Source organism: Enhydra lutris, unplaced genomic scaffold, assembly GCF_002288905.1.
Source record: "Enhydra lutris kenyoni isolate GAN:26980312 unplaced genomic scaffold, ASM228890v2 scaffoldscaffold16, whole genome shotgun sequence".
NCBI lineage: Eukaryota > Metazoa > Chordata > Mammalia > Carnivora > Mustelidae > Enhydra > Enhydra lutris.
In genome coordinates, this window is record NW_019154100.1 from 6,782,867 (window position 1) to 6,806,030 (window position 23,164).

General features: G+C 38.7%; 1 protein-coding gene across 3 annotated transcripts in view; it reads left to right on the forward strand.

Moving 5' to 3' along the window:
* Nucleotides 1–16,285: 16,285 nt before the first annotated feature.
* The window catches only part of LOC111147330 (protein phosphatase 1 regulatory subunit 9A), a 299,050-nt gene continuing 292,171 nt past the window's right edge, over nt 16,286–23,164 (forward strand). For all 3 annotated transcript variants that reach the window (XM_022503322.1, XM_022503321.1, XM_022503323.1), the window contains exon 1: nt 16,286–17,737. In XM_022503322.1, coding sequence (XP_022359030.1) covers nt 16,343–17,737 — 1,395 coding nt within the window. In that variant the 5' untranslated portion in view covers nt 16,286–16,342. The remainder of the gene's footprint in view (nt 17,738–23,164) is intronic.

Sequence of the window (23,164 nt, forward strand, 5' to 3'; positions counted from 1 at the left end):
ACCTCCTAATTTGTTCATTTCACCAAACCTGAATAATAATAAACCTACATTTAAAGAATATATATATTTAGGGGCGCCTGGGTGGCTCAGTGGGTTAAAGCCTCTGCCTTCGGCTCAGGTCATGATCTCAGGGTCCTGGGATCGAGCCCCACATCGGGTTCTCTGCTCAGTGGGGAGCCTGCTTCCTCCTCTCTCTCTGTGCCTGCCTCTCTGCCTACTTGTGATCTCTCTCTGTCAAATAAATAAATAAAATCTTTTTAAAAAATTTACTGAATATACACATACATATGTATATTCGTATATATTGTATATATACATATACATTCAGTATATGTACTAATATACATATATGTGTGTGTATATATATATATTACTGAATATATATCTTTTTAATAGTATATGGGTTTTCTTCAGTGATGAATTGGTACTGGGTTGTACTGGCCTGAGGGCTAACTATTAAATTATCAGGAATTCTATGTTGATAGTTTGAATTGGCCATGGTTGGAGTAATGACACCGTGGAAATGGGCAAATACTGCAAATCAGGACCCCCTAATCCCTGTGCGAAGCCAGATGTTAAGCATTATCAGTACACCATTGATAGAATACATTAGTTTTCTCACATTTGTTTTACAAACTAGCATACACCTAAATATACAGGAAATATCCTTGAATTTCAGTCTATTTTACAAAAAATATTTTAAAATTCTAATATTTAACACAACTAAATATGAAGTTTCAGACCAATAACCAAGCTGCATGATTTTTCTTAGACCTATCAAATGTATTGTTAGTTTGCTTTTTTAAATGGATAAACAAATGCAACTCTGTTCCTTAGGTTAGAGTCAAAGAGTGAGACCAACATGTACGTGCCATTTATAGATGGTGAAGGTTAACCAGATACACAGTTCCTACTGTTATCTACTGTCAGAGTGATGAGAGAGAGAGAATTTCACAATAGGGAAAGGTAACGCTCAATGACATAAGAACTCCAGAGTTCGGTGAATATTGGAGACCTCTCTGGCTCAAGTTTAGGGGATCAACTTTATGGCAGAACTACCAGAGAACTGACTGTATCTCATATTTCAGAGAAAAGATAGAGCTGAGGGAGAGTGGACCAGCTGAAATCATTCCTTATGAGACTGGACACAGTGTCTCCACCTAATCCAGCATCCAGAAAAGGAATCAGAATCCAAATGGCATCTGGATTTATGAGGACATAGTTGTTTGACTTTTTGTTCTGCATCAGTACAGAAGTCAGACTTGCAATTACAAATACAAAAGTCAAGGTTAGGGACGCCTGGGTGGCTCAGTTGGTTAAGCAGCTGCCTTCGGCTCAGGTCATGATCCCAGCGTCCTGGGATCGAGTCCCACATCGGGCTCCTTGCTCATCAGGGAGCCTGCTTCTCCCTCTCCCTCTGCCTGCCATTCTGTCTGCCTGTGCTTGCTCTCTCTCCCTCTCTCTCTCTGACAAATAAATAAATAAAATCTTAAAAAAAAAAAAGTCAAGGTTAAAAGAGCTTAAGCATTTATATATTTTCAAAGTATATGGCATTTAACTTTTATGACCTCGCTAAGTAATAAAGTCCCTGAAAAATAAGGAAACAATTTCCACACCTTCTGAGTCATTTGTGAAGCTAGAAACATGAAACCTGGCAAAGTACACTTGTGTATGAATTACCTTCTCCTGCCAATGACCTTTGACTTTAATGATTATCCAGGGATGATCTTATGTGTAAAATTGGTTTGCTTTGTTATAGATTTACCTTGCAGCAATGAAACCACACTTCTTTCTATTGTGGTCAAAAACACACATTGATTATCAACTTTTAAAAATTGTACAATGCGGGGCACCTGGGTGGCTCAGTGGGTTAAAGCCTCTGCCTTCAGCTCAGGTCATGATCCCAGGGTCCTGGGATGGAGCCCCACATCGGGCTCTCTGCTTGGCAGGGAGCCTGCTTCCTCCTCTCTCTCTGCCTGCTTGTGATCTCTGTCTGTGAAATAAATAAATAAAATCTTTTTTAAAAAATTGTACAATGCAGTAGTATTTAACTACATTCACATTGTGGTACAACAGAAATCTAGAAGTTTCTCATCTTGCAAAGCCAAAACTCTATATCCATTGAACAATTTCTCTTTTCCCTCTCCCCCACCCCTGTCCCCTAGCTCCTGGCAACCATCATTCTGCTTTGTGTCTAAGAGTTTGACCATTAACTCTTAATGGTCACATAGGTGGAATCATTCAGTAGTTATAATTTTGTGATTGGTTCATTTCACTTAGCATAATGTAATCAAGGCTCATCCATTTTATAGCAGATGACAAGATTTTTTTTTTTTTAAGGCTGAACAACATTCCATTGTATGTACATACCATATTTTCTCTATCCATACTTCTGTTGACAGAATTTAGGTTGCTTCCATATCTTGGCTCATACGAATAACACTGCAATGAACATGGGTGTGCACATCTTTCTTCAAGACACTATTTATTTTCAGTTATTTGTGATAAAATCCCAGAAGTGAGGTTCCTGGAACGTTTGATAATTCTATTTAAAAATTTTTGAGGAACCTCCATACTGTTTTCCATAGTGGCTGCATCAGTTTACATTCCTATCAACAGTCACAAGGGTTTCAGTTTCTTCACAGCCTCAGTAACAATGAGAGTTTTCTTGTTTTTGTTTTGATAATGGCCATTATTCATTATATTATATTAGTGAAGTGATATCTCACTGGGGTTTTGATTTGCATTCTCTGGTGAGGAATGATGTTGAGCATCTTTTAATGTGTTCATCAGCCATTTGTATATATTCTTTGGAGAAATGTCTATTGGAGTCATTTGCTCTTTTTGAAATTAATTTTTTTTTATTGTTGAGTTGTAGGAGTTACTTATTTTTAAAGAATTCTTTATCTGTTCTGGGTATTAACCTCTTATCAGATACATGATTTGCAAGCATGTTTTTCCCATTCTGTAGATTACCTTTTCACTGTTAATTGTTTTCTTTGCTCCACAGAAATTCTCAAGTTAATACAATCGCATTTGCCTTTTTTTGCTTTTGTTACCTGTGCTTTCAGTACCATGTCGAAGAAATCATAGACAATTCTAATGTCATGAAGATTTCCCCGTATGTTTTCTTCTAGAAGTCTTACAGATTCAGGTCTTTGATCCACTGTGAGTTAATTTTTTTATATGATGTTAACATAAGGTGCCAACTTCATTCTTTTGCACCTTTATAATCTATTTTCCCATACCATTAGCTGAAGAGACGTCCTTTCCCCCCTTGTGTAGACTTGGCACCTTCATTGAAGATCATTTGGTCATATGTGTAAGAGTTTATTTCTGGATTCTCTATTCTGTTCCATTGGTCTACAGATCTTTTTGTCAGTTTCATACTATTTTGGTTATTGTACCTTCATAATATAGTTTTAAAATCAGAAGGTGTGGGGCACCTGGGTGGTTTAGTGGGTTAAACGCCTGCCTTTGGCTCAGGTCATGATCCCGGGGTACTGGGATGGAGTCCCACATTGGACTCCCCGCATAGCAGAGAGCCTCTTCTCCCTGCTTGTGCTCTCTCTCTCTCGTTCTCGCCCTCTCTCAAATTAATAAGTAAAATCTTTAAAAAAAATCATAATGTGTGAGGCCTCCAGCTTTGTTTTTCTTAAGAAGAAATCATACTTTTAACAATGAAAATGAAACAATGAAAATTGACTATGAGATAATCACACTTTTAACAATGAAAACTTGCTTTGAGAAAATACTTTGTGTCATCCTCTTACACATTTTTATCTAGTGTGGTAGGGACAGCTTCTTATTGTGTAATGAAACTTTGTAGTTTTACCTACTACATTGTAAACAGTGATTGTTTTTATTTGTATAGTATTTGTTGTATAAGTTCTAGAATACTGTTAACCAATACTATGACAATAATGACGTGCCATTAAAAATGACAAATGTGTAAATTAGGCACCAAAATGAATGTTATCCTCTTCCTTTCTTTCTTCTTTTCTTCCTTCCTTTCTTCCTCTTTCAACCATATGCTTTTTCAAGTAATGCTAAGAACTATCTTTTGGAGCTCTTCTTTTATTATGAACTAGCTTCCGATCTAGTCAACAACCTACTTAATAAAACTGGATTCACTACTTTCATTTCTCATATCATATTTAACTGTGAATGACTTTAGAGTATTTATAAAAGTCAAATTCTATTTCAAAGAATGAAGGCATTCATTACTGAGTAGGAATTTGGAAAATTAGGAAATTGCTTTGAGGTAAGAATTGTTTGGATACAAATAAATTTTGGACCTGCTTGTTTAAAAATCACTCATATTACCTGATATATACTTATATACATATATAAAAAGTTTTGACTAATTGTGACTTCTTAGAAAATAAATAAAATGACAAAATCAAGTGTTTACAGAGGTTATCTACCCATGAGTACCTCACATATTCCTTTCTAATGTTTTGGGTATGTCAAATCAGGCAAAGAATTACTTCTATATATGTATTTATCTTCACTGCATTCCAAAAAGAATTTTAAACATGGTATAAGCAGTGCCAGCCAAGTCACAGATTCTGTAAATTCCCAAACAGAGTGAAATTATTGGTTGAATGTTTTGATACTTTATCGAAACATATTTTTCATTTTCAATTCTGTTTACTTGTGGTATACAGGTTCTCTCACATAACTGTAAAAATCTGAATTACTCCATTTAGTTCTAGCTAACCAATTCTTAGGCTTTATTGAGAATTAGCCCTGACCTATATGTCTAGTACCTTAAGAGAACCATTCAGTGGTAGACAACAGTGTTAATTAATAAAACTAACCTGATTTGAAAAATGGGAGTCATACTAGATCTAGGCAATTTATTGTGGGGCTATGGACTTTATAGATTAGTCAAAAATTTTCTTACAGTTTTATTGAAATATAATATACTTACCATACTTCTCACCCATTTAAAGTGTACCTATTAGTGTGTTTTAGTATATTCGTAAGGTTGTTCGGTCACCACCACAAAGTTTAGAACATTTTTTATCCTTTAAAAGAAACTCCCTACCTATTAGCCATCACTCACCAGCATCACCCTCCCCAGTCCTAGCCTTAAGCAAGAGCTAATTTCTGTCTTTATAGATTTGCCTATTCTGACATTTTGTGTAAATGGAATCCTGAAATACGTAGCCTTTTGTAATGGACTTCTGTCATTGAGCTTAATGTTTTCAATTTTTATTCATGTTGTAGCTTGTATCAGTACTTCCTTTTGTTGCCAAATATATTCCATTGTATAGATATACAGAATTTTATTTACTTATTCATCCTTTGATGGACATTTGTATTGCTTTCCCCTTTTGACAATTTGTTAATAATGGTGTTATGAACATTCCTGTGTATAGCCCAAAGACTGCTGATGTAAGTATTTGAAAATAAAGAAGGGGAACCTTAGGGAAGTCTGCCATTGTAAAAAAGAACATATGCTTCAACAGAAAATGATACATTTTTTAGATCAAATTCTTTCAGGTATCTGATTCTAGTTTTTCATTGTCATTGAGCTATTTTACAATTCTTTGAAGTGTAGATTGCCTGATAACAATGCAAAATAATTCCCACCTATAGACCTATAAGTTCTATCAGATAGAGGTTCGCCTGCCTTCTCTCCATCACTGGGGAACAGGCCATTTTTGCTTTCATGTATACATTAACTTCAATATTTCTGATTTCCAAATGTATGTGTTTTTTTTAAATGATCTCTCTTGAATTGGTTGCAATATCTTGCCAGTTTACTCATTAATGAATTAAATAAAATCATTAACACATTTTTATTTTTTAATCTGTATGGGAGTCATGATTTTACCTTTTTTGAAAATGATCTTTCAACAACACCCTCAGTGTTTGTCTGCCTCCAAAACTCCTGCATTTTCTGATGGAATTAGAATTTTAGTGGCTCTGAGAAGTATCCACCAGTTGGTTAAAACATTTCTGAAATCTCAACAAAGGTAGCTAACCTATCACTGTATTCTCAAATTTAAATAAATTCTATCTAAGAGATTAAAGTTTTCTCTGTAGTTTTGAAGTTAGAAGAAAGTTTTGAGCAGAAGGACTCAAGGAGTCTTCTCAATTCTTAGAAATGTGAGTACCACATTTATAAGTTTTTCTATCCTACTTGGATCGATGTAGAGAGCCAATCAGGACAGTAACTACAAAGCAAAGGTTGTCATGATTTTCTTAACCAAAAAGGTAAGCGTAAACCTCCATAACCAAAAACATAGCAGGGAAGATGGAGTAGCATGGTTTCTGATACCTCATGCTCCTGGTCCCAGAGGCTCCCCCACATAGATCACAACACTCTACACAGCAGTAACCAAATAGTGATTCAGGAATGAGAACTGTAGGTATATACTAGATAGCACAACTTATTGGATTCTATTATCAGTAACATCATCTAGTTAGTGTTTCCCAAACATCCGCCCTCAGTCTAGCTGCACAACAGTATCAACTTTAGAACATTCTGGAATTTACTAGATTGTACCCTAGAGATTCTTATTAGGAAAGCTGGCCTACAACCCAGGCATTTAAATCTGATCAAGCTCTCTAGGTGATTCTGATTTCTTTTTTATTATTTTTTAATTTTTTGAAGATTTTATTTATTTATTTGAGGGAGAGAGAGACAGAGATAGCGACAGAGAGAGAGAGAGTGAGCATGACAAGCGGGGAGGAGAGGGAGAAGCAGGTGCCCACCTAGCAAGAGCTCAAACCCATGACCCCTACCTGAGCTAAAGGCAGATGCTTTAACTGACTGAGCCACCCAGGCGCCCTTGAGTGATTTTGATTTTCACAGAAGATTTGGAGCCAGCGGATATGATACTACAGACAAAGAGAAATACTTCCTAAATCTTGCATATAAATTTATGTGTTTTCTTATATTGCTCTCCAAGCAGTCTTTATCAGGCCAAGGACAGCTAACGTTCATTGTTCATGCCTCACACTATGCCAAGGAATTAAATCAGATAAACAAATTTTCTTATGGGCAAGGAATATAGCAGAGTCTTATTTCATAAAGATTCAATAAGCAACATACCTGGTTTCTTTTGAACTTAATTAATATACCAGGCATTTATTTTTTCTTTTAATTTCTAAATCGTACCAAGAACTATTCAAAATCAATTATATATTTGATTTCTACACGGTCAGCCTAAAAGATAATAGTTTCTAAGAAACATTTTGTGTAAGTTCTGAATTGTTTGTTTCTTATATATTTCAGGTTTTACATACCTAAACGCATGGTTAGAATCTTGCAGAGAAGTCTTAATCTTCCACAGTTGGAGAAAATTTTACTTAGAACAAAATAAAAGCAATCGTCATACGCATTGACCTTGTGATTCAAAAATTTCAGAGAAGTGATCAGAAGGGTTTCAGTGAGGTGATGATTATGTCCAAATATTTTGGAAACTGTCTATATGTAAATATGTAAGTTTCTGGGTCAGCACTCATCCGAGAGCATCTCAGTGTCGATTTTAGGCTTAGTGTTAGATTTTTGAAGGTGCATTTGCTTTCAGAAAGTAAAGCTACAACACATAATAAATGACTATTTATTTATGCATCTAAATACCTCATTTGGCCTTGGTCCAACTCTCCTCTGGATGAGCACGTGGTAGTCTATCATTTGGTTTTATGTAGCTCTTTGCTTAATCTCTGAGGCTCTCGAGATGAGCTCAATTTATGAATTTGCAAAATATGTATACTTTGCTAAATTATAGCACATTGTACTTAAACACAGGTAATCTCTTATAAGAAAATTATTCAGGTTTCATAAAATCATGTCAGAGTAGCTTGTTAAATTCTAGAGCAAAGCAAAAATTCTTTAAAAATCCACAAAATTCAGTTTCCTTCCCTTTAAAGCTACAATAGGTCAAATTTATATTCTTGGCAAAGATGATATCTTCTTTTTGTTTTGTTGAAACTGTAGTACTTAACTCCCTTCTAAAATTTTAATTAATATCAGCTCAATTTCATCTCACATTAATGTATTTGTTTCTATTCCCAGGATCATAAAATATGAATTTCATTTCCTTTGAGGACTCAGCTAGGTGTTAGGCAGTTTTCAACTACTCATTATGTTGTTTCTGTAGCCATAAAATAAATAAGAGATTCTTGTTTAAGTTTTTGCCACAATTCAATATGGGAAATAATAGCATATTATCTTTTTTGCATGGACATATACAGCCTTGGTGTCCGTGGCTTTCTTTTTTTAAAAGGGAATAAACACTTGGATTGTAAGGCAGAGAATTATTAATGTGGAATTTAACAGCATTTTTCCTCAATTAGACAAAAATCAGGAGCAGAGCTAAGATACAAGATTTTTTATACTAACTGGTTTCTTTAACTTATACAAATACATTAAAAAAAAACACTACAGTCTCCTAATTTCAGTTGGACAGGTTTTTTTTCTTCTACAATACTAAGAAAGCCCAGAAAGTATGTGATTCCATCTACACATTTAGAATCTAATCAAAGAAACTAGCTGAGTGAAAAAAAATTTGTTGTGGCTTAATCAAGAAACTAACTCTAGGGCCAGCAACACTTCCAAATACAATTACAGTGCTGGGTACTGTCCTAGGATATGAACAAAAGTGTTGGTTGCTCTAGATCTGCCCACTGATTAGGATAAGTATTTGTTCATTATTCATCCAATTCAAAAATTTAATCGTGTAGAAACATGTAAGGCATTATGATATATTTTCAAACTTCGTTTTAAAATAATTGTATTGACAAAATTCTATGCTGGGCATCAGAATTATAGCTAAGAACCTATGGAAAAATGTACTAACAACTCAGAACAAATTTTTTATTATTTCTTTTCTTTTTTTCTTTTTTTTTTTAAATTTATTTATTTGAGAGAGAGTGCTAGGTTGGAAGGGCAGAGGGAGAGGGAGAGAAAGTCTTACGCAGACTCTTACGCATGACCCTGAGATTCTGAGCTAAAACCGAGAGTCCGGTGACTCAACTGACTGCGATGCTCAGGCATTCCTTATTTCTAAAAGCAGATAATCACATCTACAAGTTAAATACTAGAGTTTTGTTTTTGTTTTCTTTTTTAAGTAGGCTCTATGCTCAACATGGAGCACCACTGGGGGCTTGAACTCCTAACCCTGAGATCCAGACCTGAACTGAGATCAAAAGTCAGATGCTTAACTGAGTCACCTACACATCCCTAATACTAGAGTTTTTAAAAATGTTTTTTTATAACTTGGATTTTTTACCAAACAGGACTATAATGGACCTCCTTAAGGTCTAGTTCTGTTACTAGAACCAGACTGGAAATGGAAATAAAAATCAAAGAAATTTCCTGTTTAATTATAGACAAACAGGGGTGTTTATTTATGAGCTTTAATAATTAATTCACCAAAGCTAATGCCATGGAATAGAGAAGCTACTGACATACTTTTGTTATTCTTTGATTCCTTCCTCCATATTTTCACAACTAAGATTATTTTGGACAACCATTTCCTCCAACAGTTGTGCGCAAAGAAGAGCTATGCTATCATATAGCTCAAGAAATAGACTTAGCATTTCTCAGGTAAAAGAATAATGAATATGAATTCCAGTAAAATGTTTTCAACTTGAATCTCAATTTGACACTTGGCTACCTGTTCTTTCCGTGAAGGATTACCATGCCTCTCCCATTTTGTTTCTGTCTTGAAATATAACATTATTCTGAAGCAGAGGAGACAACATGTCAATCCCAAAGATGCCAGAGTTCGGGTGCACTTTGTGGGTAGAGAATTGGCCCATAGAATACCACCACCAGAATCCTTCTGCCCGAGGGGCTAATCGGCTGAAAGTAAAATGGGCTTCTGTAGGAACAGATAATACCTCACACTTGTTATTAAACATGCAATTTATACTATTGTAAAACTGAAAACTGAGAAGAATGTTTACAGCAGTGATTGTTTTAAACTTAGAAGCAGTGACAGTAATGAAAACATCATACCAATGTCTACTCCAATAAAATTCTTGGTTTACTGTGTTTTGTATGGGCAACCAAATAAAGTAAAAATAGGGAAAAAAGAGAAGAGGTATCACTTTAGTGTGAACACACTGTAGATCTATTATGCTTTATTTGTAGAGCTAAGAAATTAACAGCAACTTAAAAAATGACTTAAGGAATCCCAAGAAGTTCCATAGTTTATTACTTTCAAATAGAAGTAAATACTCAAACCCATCACGAGCCTACTTTTAGGTGGAACAGCCAATATACTGGATGTATTGTAGAATGAGAAATTGATCAAGATGATGGTATAAATTTTCAGTGGCATGCCCAAGGCATGAATGTAGGTAGAAAGCAATGCTGAATCATTATAATTTATTTGGGCAGAAATAACACCTTCTAGATTAGAAAATCTGTTTATTGATTTAAGCTTAATTTCATAGTTAGTAACACAAAATCAGACTGATCATAGAGATCTCTGATGTATCCTGAATGTAAGCTGAGAACTTACATTCACTGTTTTACAGAAATGTATTTCATCTCTACAATGGAGTGTGTATGGAATATCAAAAACCTAAAACACTGTAAAGCAGACTTCAATTTTTACCCTTAAATAGGGATGGTTATTTTAAAAGATGGACCTTTAAGGGGCGCCTGGGTGGCTCAGTGGGTTGGGCCTCTGCCTTCAGCTCAGGTCATGATCTCAGGGTTCTGGGATCGAGTCCCGCATCGGGCTCTCTGCTCGGCAGGGAGCCTGCTTCCTCCTCTCTCTCTCTCTGCTTGCCTCTCTGCCTACTTGTGATCTCTATCAAATAAATAAAATCTTTAAAAAAAAAAAAAAAAGATGGACCTTTAAGATACCTGAATACCAACATTCACATCTGAAGGAGACAAAGCACTCTGGTATTTGCAAATATGAAATAAGCAGTTATAAATATGCTTTTGGCAACCAAATTGCTTCATTACTATTAACACATTTTTCTTATTAGTATTGGTAAAGAAATAGTAGTAGGAGTAAAATATCCTTTTATGCTAAACCTATGTGTAAACTTACTTATATAAAGTGCTCTTCCATTATTTTGTGTATTGCATAAAGAGATTATTGTGGAGACCTTTAACTCTGTTCTATTCTTTTCTCTCCATGACCTTCTGTTAATATACAACCAGCCAGGTGCCTTCCTGCATTAAATTATGGTGTGAAAGGCAGGTTTCAGGCTTATCTTAGTGAATATTATCTAGTCTTAAATTTGATTCAGGCTTGATTTAGGCTTAATTTTATAACTGTACCCAATATTTCACTTACATTTATGAATAAAAATAACTCTTTGACTAGCTACTCAGAATATCCATTATGAGAACTTTAAAAATATATTGAGAAAACCCCTAAAACAACATAGATTCCATTTTGTACTTTTTTTTTTTTTTTAAAGATTTTATTTGTTTTAGAGAGAGAGCATGAATGTGAGCGGGAGGGACAGAGAGGAAGGAAAAAGAGCCTGAGAAAGAATCTGAAGTCAAACAGGCATTGAGCTTGGAGCCAGAGACTAGGTGACCTGGAGGTCATGACCTGAGCCAAAATCAAGAGTCTGCTGCTCCACCAACTGAGCCACCCAGGTGTCCCCACATTTTGTACTTTTTATCTACTAATCTTATGGTCCATTTTTACTAATCATGGTATTACTGATTACAAAGGAACTAAGAATAACAGTCCACAATATCCTCCAGGACTTATGAAAGAAATCATATAGGAAAATCATCTGCCCCAATGTATTGTACTTTGTATTCCACCCATGTCAATACTAAACATCACCTGTTATACCCTAACACTGCTCCAACCCCTTTCCAACTGGAACATACAAAACTTAGGACCTTGAATCCTCAATACATTAATGAGCTACTAAACTAAGTTTCAACCCTCATAAAGTCAATATGCCTTTTTTAATTTATAGAAATGCAAATGTTGTCTAGGATAGCACTGTCCAAAAGAAATTTCTGTGATGAAAATGTTCTGTATCTATACTGTTCAATAGGGTAGCTGCTAGCCATTGAGTTCTTCAAATGTGGCTGGTGGGACTAAGGAACTGAATTTTTAATTGTATCTGGTTCTGAGTAATTTAAACAGCCACATGTATTGGTTAGTACTGGTCTAGTAGACTCTTAAAATAGGTAAGTGTTAGAACTGGAAGTAGATTATGGGCAATCAAGAAATCTTAAAATTATCAGCTTTATGTTTTAAAAACTCTGTCATTCATTCCTTCAGTATGAATTTTTCCAGAAGGTTCACATTAAAAAAAAAAACAACAACACAAAAACCAACCAAATTCTTTAGGTTGCTTTTCTGTATGAATCATCTTTTTGCAAAGAGGTGTAAGACTGATTTTATTGCCAACTCTGCCCCCTCTTCTACAGACAGAACTCAGTGATTAGGTTCTTGCATTTATTTAGGTTACTCTCCTAAAAAACATGGTTTCCATACTGCAAATAAATGACAGGAACTTTTCCACTAAATTATCCCAGACAGCACAAATGTTCTTTCCAAAAGTGGAGACTGGAACCACAGCCCCCTCACGTTGCCTGCTACATCTGTTTATGCTTATAGAAGTGACATCCACTTTGTAGACAGAGAATGCCAATTTCTTGGGAAAGCACCCAGAATTTGGTGAGCTTGAAGAAAAAAATTCACTGTTCAAAATACTTAGAATTGAGTAACTACAAAGGCTTTTTGAAATTAAGTGGGGAGAGATTTTGCTTCCAGGGTATAGATTCTGTATACAGACTTGCTGGAGTTCATATCCATCTACAATCATTTAGTAGTTGATAAAGCTCTGGGTAAGTTACAAACCTAAACTTCAGTTTTCCCATTTGGGAAACGCAGATAATTATAGTTCCGTTGGGAAAACTTGTTTAAGAATTTGAAATGGGCAAAATATCACTGGGTGTTCTTTCAGTGGAAGGCTGGATGTTATCTACAGGAATCTGGTTTTTTGGTTCTAAGGCAGTCTGCACCTTTGACCTTCGACAAGGCCATTTTACTATTTTATAAGCTGTAGAAACTAATGGTAATGTAAATGTTCTTATCTATAGAAATGCAAAATTACTTTGTTTTTTAGAGATACCATTACTTCCCTGTAGAATAGATAATTCGAAACATTTCATTTTGAGGCCTTACAGAGTTTTAACCTGTTTGGCCTTTTTACGGATTGTCCGTTAAGATCTGCTTTTCACATCCCTGTTGGAATGGGTCGTAACATCTTGCGATTCCCTCCTTAATTAATGAGTCAAATGATATTTCTGACACATTTTTATTTTCTATGTCTATGAGAGCTACGGTATTACCTTCTTGAAAAATTATCCTTTAGTCATTTCTACCCTGTGGAATATTTGGGAGGATTGGTTAAAAAATCCACATTGATCCTCATGATCAGTTTCGTATTTTGCTCCAAGGCTGTAACACTTCCGGTCTTGGGGCGGTGGTGGGGGGGGAGAAGGGGGAGTAGCGGCAAAAGGGGGAGGTTGGGGGTCTGAAAAACTCCATCCTGATACGAACGTCAGAAGACCTCCTCATCCTTTTCTTTTTTAACAGTGGAGACTTGAGGTCAAGGTGGGTGTTAGGCGGGGCACAGTGGCCTAGGTGTTGGCCTTCCGGGCCTGGAGAGTGGCCTGGGGTTTTAGATGCCCTGGGGTCATCAAGTTAACTGCAGACTTTGTGGGGGCCCAGCAGCGGGCCGAGCGGTGGCCCAGTTTCCGCCGAACCAACCCCTCTCAGCAAGGCCGAGAGGCCCCAGGAGAGCAGGCCTTGCCCCAGGCCCCGGAGGCCCCTAGCCCGCGGCCGAGGGGGTGGGGCGGCCTCTCCTCGGGCCGGTGCTTTTCGCCCTCGGTTGGCCGCCAGAGGCTCCCTCTCTCTCTCCCTCTCCTGGGATTTTGCTGCCGGGCTCCCTCTCTCTGCGGCCCTAGAGTTAATCCCATCAGCCGAGGTGAGGCACCTGTTACCCTGGGCCTTCCTCACCCCCGCGGCCTCTCCCCCACTACACCTGGGCTCCCGGGCGGCCCAAACGGCCCGACGCGGGTGACCGCACGTGGGCCAAGCCCCTTCCGCGCCGGGACCCCCGCCCCAGGCCGGCCAGAGTGTGCGAGCGTGTCGCGGCCCGGGCCTCCGCCCGCCCGCAATGGCGTTGGGGAGCGCAGCGCGCCTCCCGGGGCCGCCCGCCGCGGGCTGGGCGCGCGTGGGGGCCGCGGCGCGAGTGGAAGCAGCCGCCGCAGCAGCCCTCCGCGCTGCGCCGTGAGCGGCGGGTGGAGGGGCGCCGAGCCGGCCGGCGCGGATAGAGTCGCGGCCACCGTGGGGCGGGGGGCGCCTCTAAGGAGGGGGGTGGGAGCCGCGGCCGCCCGACCCTCCCCGCCGGCGGCGGCTCCCGCTCGGGTAAGGGGGAGGCTGTGCGCGGGGCGAGGAGTTGGGGAGGGTGGAGATGAAGAGGAAAAAAATCGGGATGTACAAAGGCTGAGTTGCAGGCTGGGGGTGGGGGTGGGTTGTGGTTGGGGAGCGATAGGTTGAGGATCGGAGGCATTATCAGTGGGATCTATTGTTTCCTGGCACATTGGGAGGAAAAACAAAGGGATTTATTATCATTACCCTGTAATTTTTTTTTTCTTTTTCTTTTTTTTAATGTGGCTAGGGAGCTCGGCTTTCCCCGTGCCACACTGGGATCCGCCTGGCAGCCGCCGGGAGCCGCAGCCAATGTGTTAGGACTTCAGGTGCTTTTTGGCACAAAGCTAGACTGCGACTTCCTACCATAGCGCTTGGCGTCACCTGCTCTCCCGGCCCTGCCCCGGGGCCGAGGGATTGCGTCCCGAACCAGGCTTGGGAACCGGCTGCCTCTCAAGTTGGTGTTATTTATGTTTGTCTTTTGTGAGGGCAGGTTTTGAGTCCCCCGGCGGCCCCATCTCCCCCGCCCCCGCCCCCTCGGGTTCGAATTGGCCGGGGAGGGAGTGGGGTGTACGTGGGGGGGGGGGAGGGGAGGGTGTGCAGGGCTTAAACAAATGTCAGGGTACAAGGAGATTGTCGATGCTTTACAAAAAAACAGGCACCACACTCTCAAGCCTTTCTTGTTTGTCTGCATGGGCCATGCATGCGTGCTGGGCCAGAAGCCGAGTTTGGAGGCGGTTTAAGTGAAAGTGTGTGCTTCCTCAGCTGATTGTGCGTGAGGGTGATATGGCTCGGCCTAATATTAAAAGACAAAACAAAGCAAAAACAAAATGAAAAATCTTTAGAGCTACATTGTCTGCGTCTCAGCGGATCTTGAAGTATTTGATTACTGGCATATTGATATAAAATCCAGCTGTGGGCTAGTGGAGACCAGCAAGCATGCATTGCGTTGCATTCTGAGCTTGTAGTAAGTTAGAGGAGTAAACAAATCAGGACGATGAAAAGAGGGCTCATGTTATATTTGCTTTCTGATCGTCACGTTCTGCATTTATTCCCGTGATATTCTACATCTCACTCTATAATTAATAGTATCCACGCTTAGGAAACTTCCAGATATTAGATGTGAGTGCACTTAGAGTGAAACTTATTTTCATTTAAGAACTTTCTTCTGCTTGTTTTGGTCTGAAAATGTACTAATGTTGCTTGGGGGATGCTGTAAATGAGAATATTGGACCAAAGAGAGTGAACTAAGCTTCTGTAAGCATATTTTGGACTTTGGAAACATAGATTCCAAACTTTGAATTGTGCTTATACAGAAAGAATAAATTCTACCTGATGGGGAGCACCCCAAATGAAATTCATTTTTCTGAAGGTTTGGTGATATCTTAAAGATCTGTGAACTGCTGGTTTCTTTGAAGGTCATTCACAAAAGCAACAGAAACTTAGGCTAAAGTTGTGTATTTGTACTCATGTGTAACTTGTATGTGTGTCAGTATATGATTTCTGTAGGGATCTCCAAATTGTGTTTGAAACATTTTTGTTATCTAAGACCAGTTAGAGGGATAACTTTTAAATTCTTGGCTTTTAAATTCCCCTATCAATAAATGATTTTTTCCCCCTGTTTGACATATGGCTAAGCCACGTTGAAAAGTGTATTGTTAGTTGACTGAACTTAAATTCAAATAAGTAAATGAATTTAGAAATTCATTCTTTTCTGTTACAGATGAACCTCTAGTCTTGCTTTGAAAAAGCCATTTTGTGTAACCCCTGACTGAATAATTTCCTAATACACCTGTTGGGAGGATCACTGATACAGTATGGCATTTGAGAGGTACTTTTTCTTGATGAAATACTGGTGATTAGAGAAGAGAGGTGTTTTGTTTTTGTTTTTTGTTTTTTTTCCTGATCATTATGAACATTGGCTTTTCACCCCTGAAGTAAAAATGTTGAAAACGGAGTCTTCAGGTGAACGAACCACTCTTAGAAGTGCCTCTCCTCACAGGAATGCTTATAGAACTGAGTTCCAGGCACTGAAAAGTACCTTTGACAAACCCAAGTCAGATGGAGAGCAAAAAACAAAAGAAGGTGAGGGCTCCCAGCAGAGCAGGGGGAGGAAATATGGCTCCAACGTCAACAGAATTAAAAATCTATTTATGCAGATGGGTATGGAACCCAATGAAAATGCTGCAGTCATTGCCAAAACAAGGGGGAAAGGTGGACCTTCATCTCCACAGAGAAGAATGAGGCCCAAAGAATTTCTGGAAAAAACAGATGGCTCAGTTGTTAAGTTGGAGTCCTCTGTTTCAGAACGAATCAGTAGATTTGACACAATGTACGATGGCCCTTCATATTCTAAGTTCACAGAAACTCGGAAGATGTTTGAGAGAAGTGTGCATGAGTCAGGACAGAACAATCGCTATTCCCCAAAGAAAGAGAAAGCTGGAGGGAGTGAGCCTCAGGATGAGTGGGGTGGCTCGAAGTCCAACAGAGGCAGTACTGATTCCTTGGACAGCCTTAGCTCCCGGACAGAGGCTGTCTCCCCAACTGTGAGTCAACTGAGTGCAGTGTTTGAGAATACCGATTCCCCCACTGCCATTGTTCCTGAGAAGGCTGAGAACAACGAATACTCAGTGACTGGGCATTATCCCCTGAATCTACCATCTGTTACTGTTACAAATCTTGACACTTTTGGTCACCTTAAGGATTCTAATTCTTGGTCTCCTCCAAGCAAACACGGTGATGATGCAGAGGATTCTCAGAAGGGTCATACAACTCCGGGACCAGAAGTGGCTTTGAAAAGTACCTCTCTAGCCTCCATACCCAGTGAAGAGATACAGCAGAGCGAGGAAGCCGAGGACTCCACATCCAACCAAGAGACTCTTGTCAGGATTGACAGAGACGTTCCTGAAGAACCTTGTGCTGACACTAAGGCAATGCCAGAGTCTGAAATCCCTTCACCACAAAATGAACCTTTAGAAGACGCCGAAGCTAATTTAGTTGGGAGTGAGGCAGCAATGCATCAGAAGAAAGACCTGGCAGGTGGTGATTTTACCTCTGTTGATGCTTCTGGATCCAGGTGTGGAAAGGAAGTACCTGAAGATTCGGTTCATTTTGAGAGTTCCCATGTTTACATGCACAGTGATTATAATGTATACAGGGTCAGATCCAGGTATAATTCAGACTGGGGAGAGACGGGCACTGAGCAGGATGAGCAGGAAGAGAGTGATGAAAACAGTTACTATCAACCTGATATGGAATACTCGGAAATTGTTGGATTGCCAGAAGAAGACGACATCCCAGCAAATAGGAAAATTAAGTTTAGTAGTGCTCCAATTAAGGTAAGTATGTTTTCTCAGTTTGTTTTTGAAATTTCTAAGTTTTTTTTTTTTTTGTATTTGGGCCTAAATGTATGTAGAATAGATTTGACAACTATAAGGAAGTCACGGTTGTTGATATACACATGTTGTCAAGTGATTTTAAAAGTGTGGGAGATGTCCACATATTTCCTAATATACTTTAGGATTGCTTAAACCGGTATTGACTAATAGTAAAGTTGAAGAAGTTTGAGGATTGTGAGATACATTCCAATGGACTGGAGTATGATAATATGAACCCGGAAAACCAGGAGTGTTAGTTTGAAAATAGAATTACCTCTTTAACTAGTTCTACTAAAAGTACCCATATGTAATAACATTTTCTCAACTGGACCCTCTAGGATATGAGGCATAATGTACAATGAGAGAGTCATGGTTGACCTTGAAATAATAGTCTTTATTTACTTGCTTAAAAAAATCTGAGTTCTCTCTTAAGTGTAAGTGGATTGTGAGGAATGTTGAAACCTATTATTTTTTTTTTTGTACTGCTACTTAGTAGTGAAAGTTTGATTCATGGAAATATATTAGCGGACTTAAATACTTTAATTGGAAAGCTATGACTGTGATTAGCTTTGAGTTCAGAATTTGTGATGTAGCCCTGAAATGAAATTTTATGAAAGGAAATTAAATTGATTTGTCATTCATGTATATGTTTTTACCTCTTAAAAGCTGGATAAATGCCAGTTGAATTCAGATGCTCTATTCTAATGACTTCACTTACTTAACATTTGGTGTAGAAGAAATAGCAGAACGTACATCAGTAGTGGGGGGGGTGAAGCATTATTAGCCGATAATGGCGGGAGGGGCAGGAGGTGGTGGGTTGAGTATTACAGTCTCCTGGAATGCTTTTTCAAAGTGTACTTGCCCATCAGCCTCCGTCCTAAGATTCTAGTATGCCCTCCTAGGGGAATCTGAAGGGTTGTGGTGGTAGAAATGTGTAGTTTGAAACCACTTTCTAGGGACTCCCAGCTTGTCCTGTGTGTATATATAATAGATTTGGAATTTGATGTGGTGTCTTTTAAAGGAATCTGAAATCCACTGTCTATTGTCATTTCCGTCTTTTGAAACTTCCATATAAGGCTGTAAGAGAGAGAATTTATAAAGCAAAGAGAAATTTGACTTTGCTCTAATTATGAAATACTAATTTGAAATAAATCTATGAAATTATTTGTAGGTGTTAGTAGGCAGTTCATTTCATTAGGGTAAGACAATTTCTGGGTCAGAATGGGCCATGCCAAGTTACACTGTGTTTAAAATAACTAGAGATGTGAGTGTGGTTTCTGAGTAAGCTAAGTTTCTTTGCTGTGTTTTCCCACTTTCCTTTGTGAGCCTCTCCCCTAAACCTCTGCCCTCCACCCCCCAAGTCTTAGGCTCTCTCTAGAGGTGTCTTTCCATCAGGCTTATCCAGGGAATTCCTAAATTTCGCCGTGCATGTTCCCTTCCAAGTGCTCTCCTTTGAGCATCATCTTTCTACCCCTTAGGAAGAAAGCAATAAGATTAAATTGTTTCACACTGAGCAAGGCAGGAGTAACTGAAATGAACTCTTCAAGGAGTTTGTTAAAACCAGTGACTAACTCCCTAATGGGGGATAGCAGCTTACGAAAATTTATCAACTAGAACACTATCCACTCGACCAAATGGGGCACAGCCTTGTATTTGCGTCCTGAGCTGCACAAAACGTAATGTGTGGTGATGGGTTTAATGCATTTTAAAGGATTTCTTATTGAAATATGGCTGTTCATAGGTGAACAAACCAGGTTTGGGATATGATACTCTGAAATTCAAGTGATTTTTTTCCTACTGTTGCTTATAACAAAAAGCATTTTGCCTTTTAATTTTCATGTAATAAAGAAATTATGTATTTTATATAACAAGGAATGAAATAGTTTACATACATATAAGTTGTAACACATTTTATCAAGAATAAGGTTTGTGAAACAAAGATAATGCACTAGGTTTTAGTGGGCAGTTAACAGTACTAGTTGGAGTGGATTAAGTTTGCAAACAGAAGATTCATTCTTAGCGCTTTGTAATGAATAAGACAATTACTCTTTCTTGTTGTTCTCACTGTTTAACATGTAAGTGGATTCACTTGGAAGTCTTGAGAGTCACTTTTCTACTGGTACTGGGGATGGTAGTATTTAGATTATTCTCCAGTTAAGATTTTTACCTCAGAGCGTGGTAACAATGAAGTTCAACAAGTGTTTATTGAAGGCTTTTCATGTGTCTGTGCTCATGCTGTTAGAGGTAGAAGACACACAAATCTACAATGTTGCCTCTTTCCTATATGAGCTGGTGGAATCAGTTCTTCAATACTTGGTATTTAAAACCCATATAACACAGTCTGAAAACCTGTGCTGAAATGTCTCATGTCCTATGAGGACTGTAACTGTCCTTGGCTGTGCTAAATGCATGGATTGAACAGGATTTGATAAACCATTTGGAAGGAAATACACTGAGCCATTCCCTATGTATGTTTCATTATTCCTTTTGTAAAGTTTCATTTACAGAATGGGAGATAATGATTTCCAACTTAAACCTTTTCTTTTGAAATTTAAACATACTGCCTCTTTCAGCAACCAAAGGTGACATACTCTTTACAGAAATGATCTTTAGAACTTTTACATTCTTTTCCTGATATTCTCATTTACTCTTCACCAGAGTAAATATTCTCAACACTTTTGGGCATTTGTTTTACATCTTGTGTATGATCTTTATGTGTGTGATCATTTCATCAGTTTTTATTTCAGTTCTCCTATAGATTTTTTTAAATAGTTACTTTCCTGAGACATCTTAAATCTGGATCTAGGAAAGCATCAAAATGATAGCTGATCTTTCCTGTGTAGCGTATTACTTATACATAATCGGTGACATTTAGAAGTGGATTGTTTCTTAATGGATAGGTTGATGTGTTTCACAGTGTTGTGGAAAATTACAGTGGGATTGATTAATAATGGAAAATATAAAATCCAAGTTTGAAATATGGAGTGAGAGAGTGTTATGAACCATGCTAATTTGAGCTGTGGAATTATGCCTTCATTCTCAGGAATTTCTCAAAACCAAGAGATTGAATTAATTAGCTTTGCTTTAAATGAACCCAGGAGAGAAGTGGTGACATTTCTCATTATTGTTTTCTGTTAATTCGGAATAGTTACTGAGACCTTGCTACGTGTGGGTAACAGTGCAATGTACAATAAAATGTAATAAATGTAATAAATACATAAAGTGACTGGAGCCGATCAGGTCAGCAAATGCCAGGAGGTGGGGAGTGGATAGCCCCTTAAAGATGGTTCTCGGGCTATTCTCCTGAACTGTTCTTGGATGCTCTTTCTAAGGTCACTGCAACCCTTTTAAGGCAGTCATAACCCTTTCTCTCTTTCTGGTAGTCTTATGTCCTTTGGATAGGTGTTCTTGAAACTTAGCATCGATGAAAAAGGGTATTTTCCTAATTCCCTTAGCAAGAAGGAGATTGCAGGGTTAAGGTATGTTGTGCTCTACCTTTCTGAGTGTTCTCTCCAACTGTATGGAGCTTTGCAGAGCTGGGGTTCAGAGGAGAATCACCAGGGACTGCAGTGCTTCTCTAAATCTTACGTGAAACTTGTTGAAAGGGGGTCCCTTAGCATTCTCTTTATTTTGGGGGGCTCTGAGTTGATACACAGGACATATACAAGACCTTTTATTTGGCAGGTGTTCAGAGTATAGTTCTGAGATTCAGATTTCGGTCATTCTGTTTCTTCAGATAGTCTTGATCAGTGCTCTTAAACTTTAATATGCTTACAAAACCCCTGGGGATATTTTAAAGTGCGGATTTCTAATTCAGCAGGTATTTGGGGGGAAATCACCTTGATGCAAAGATTAGCCTACAAGCACATCACCAGCTTTCCCATGGGCTATACAATAGACAGGCTCAGCAACCAGATTAAATGTCTGAATCATAGTATTTATCAAATCAGTTTAAAACACATAGCCGGAAGCAAGAGGAAAGCCATAGGGAAAGTTTACACATGTAAGGAGCAAAGTTTGGAAGGACCACAGGACCTGAGGCCCGGGTACACAGTATTTATATGCCCAGCCCTCTCACTTTCACATCACCCTTCCCACTAAGGGTGTGGTTCTGAGGACCAGAGTTGATTTTTGAGCATAGGCTCCACATACTAATAATCCCCTCAGCTCATGATATCATGGTATTTGCTCTATAGAAGAGAGACGGTACAAGTACGCTTACAGACAGCTGTAGCTTTGCCAGTTTCCCTGGGTTTTATTTGTGTTTCTTGGGCCAAGCACCTGTGGGTCTGAAATAAGACCAGGCTGGGTGGCCTTGGTGGGTGGCTGGTATGGAGATGGCGTATCTGGCAGTCCAGAGATGGCACGAGGATGACTTGGTCTTTCCATCCCTTTTCTTTCTGCAAGTGAACTTCTTGTTTGTTCCATCGTATTTTCTATTTTGGAATGTCTTTTAGCTTACTAACTTACCTATTTTTAGCACATCTTAAAAATTTTGCCTTCATTTTTAGAAGCTTATAAGCTTTTATTATCTGTACCTAATTGAGCCTCTGAGTGTGGCCTTTACCTCCTTAAGTTATTAGCTTACTTACCATTAGTGACCATCACTTACAAGTGTCATCCATCCCGTTTGTTTTCTTGACCTATATAACAGAATTTAATATTGTTGAATAATATAGCAAATTCACAAACACTAGGTCTCAGGTGAGATTGTGGATTCCTAAGAAGATCTCAAGTGTGTGCTGAGGCTGCTGGTCAACAGATTGCTCTTTGGAATATGATTGTGAAGTAGTTTTCTGACTTCTGACAAGAGCTGGTCACAAAATGTTGGGGAATCCTTTAACACATTTGCTTTCCGGATTGGTCTGCTATAGCTGGTTTTGTGGAATTGTGTTCTTTGAAGCTGACACAGGTGTAAAGTTGTAAGGTGCATGATGGTTGTGGATACAAGAGTGGATTATGATCTCTAATTCATAAAAAATTTGGGTCATTAAAATGTCACATCATAGACTCCTGTGTTAGACCACACAAGAGTTTTATACAAGAGTGTTAAGTTTTGTTTTTGTTTTTTTTTTCTTTTTGGAAGATTTTATTTATCTATTTGAGAGAGAGAACACAAGCAGGGGGTGGGACAGAAGGAGAGGGAGAATCAGAACCCCCGCAGAGCAGGGGACCTGACACGGGACTCCATCCCAGGACCCTGAGATCATAACCTGAAGGCAGATGCTTAACTGACTGAGCCAGCCAGGTGCCTGACATATTTCTTTTTTTTTTTTTTTTAGATTTTATTTATTTATTTGACAGACAGAGATCACAAGTAGGCAGAGAGGCAGACAGATAGAGAGAGAGGTGGAAGCAGGATCCCTGCAGAGCAGAGAGCCCGATGTG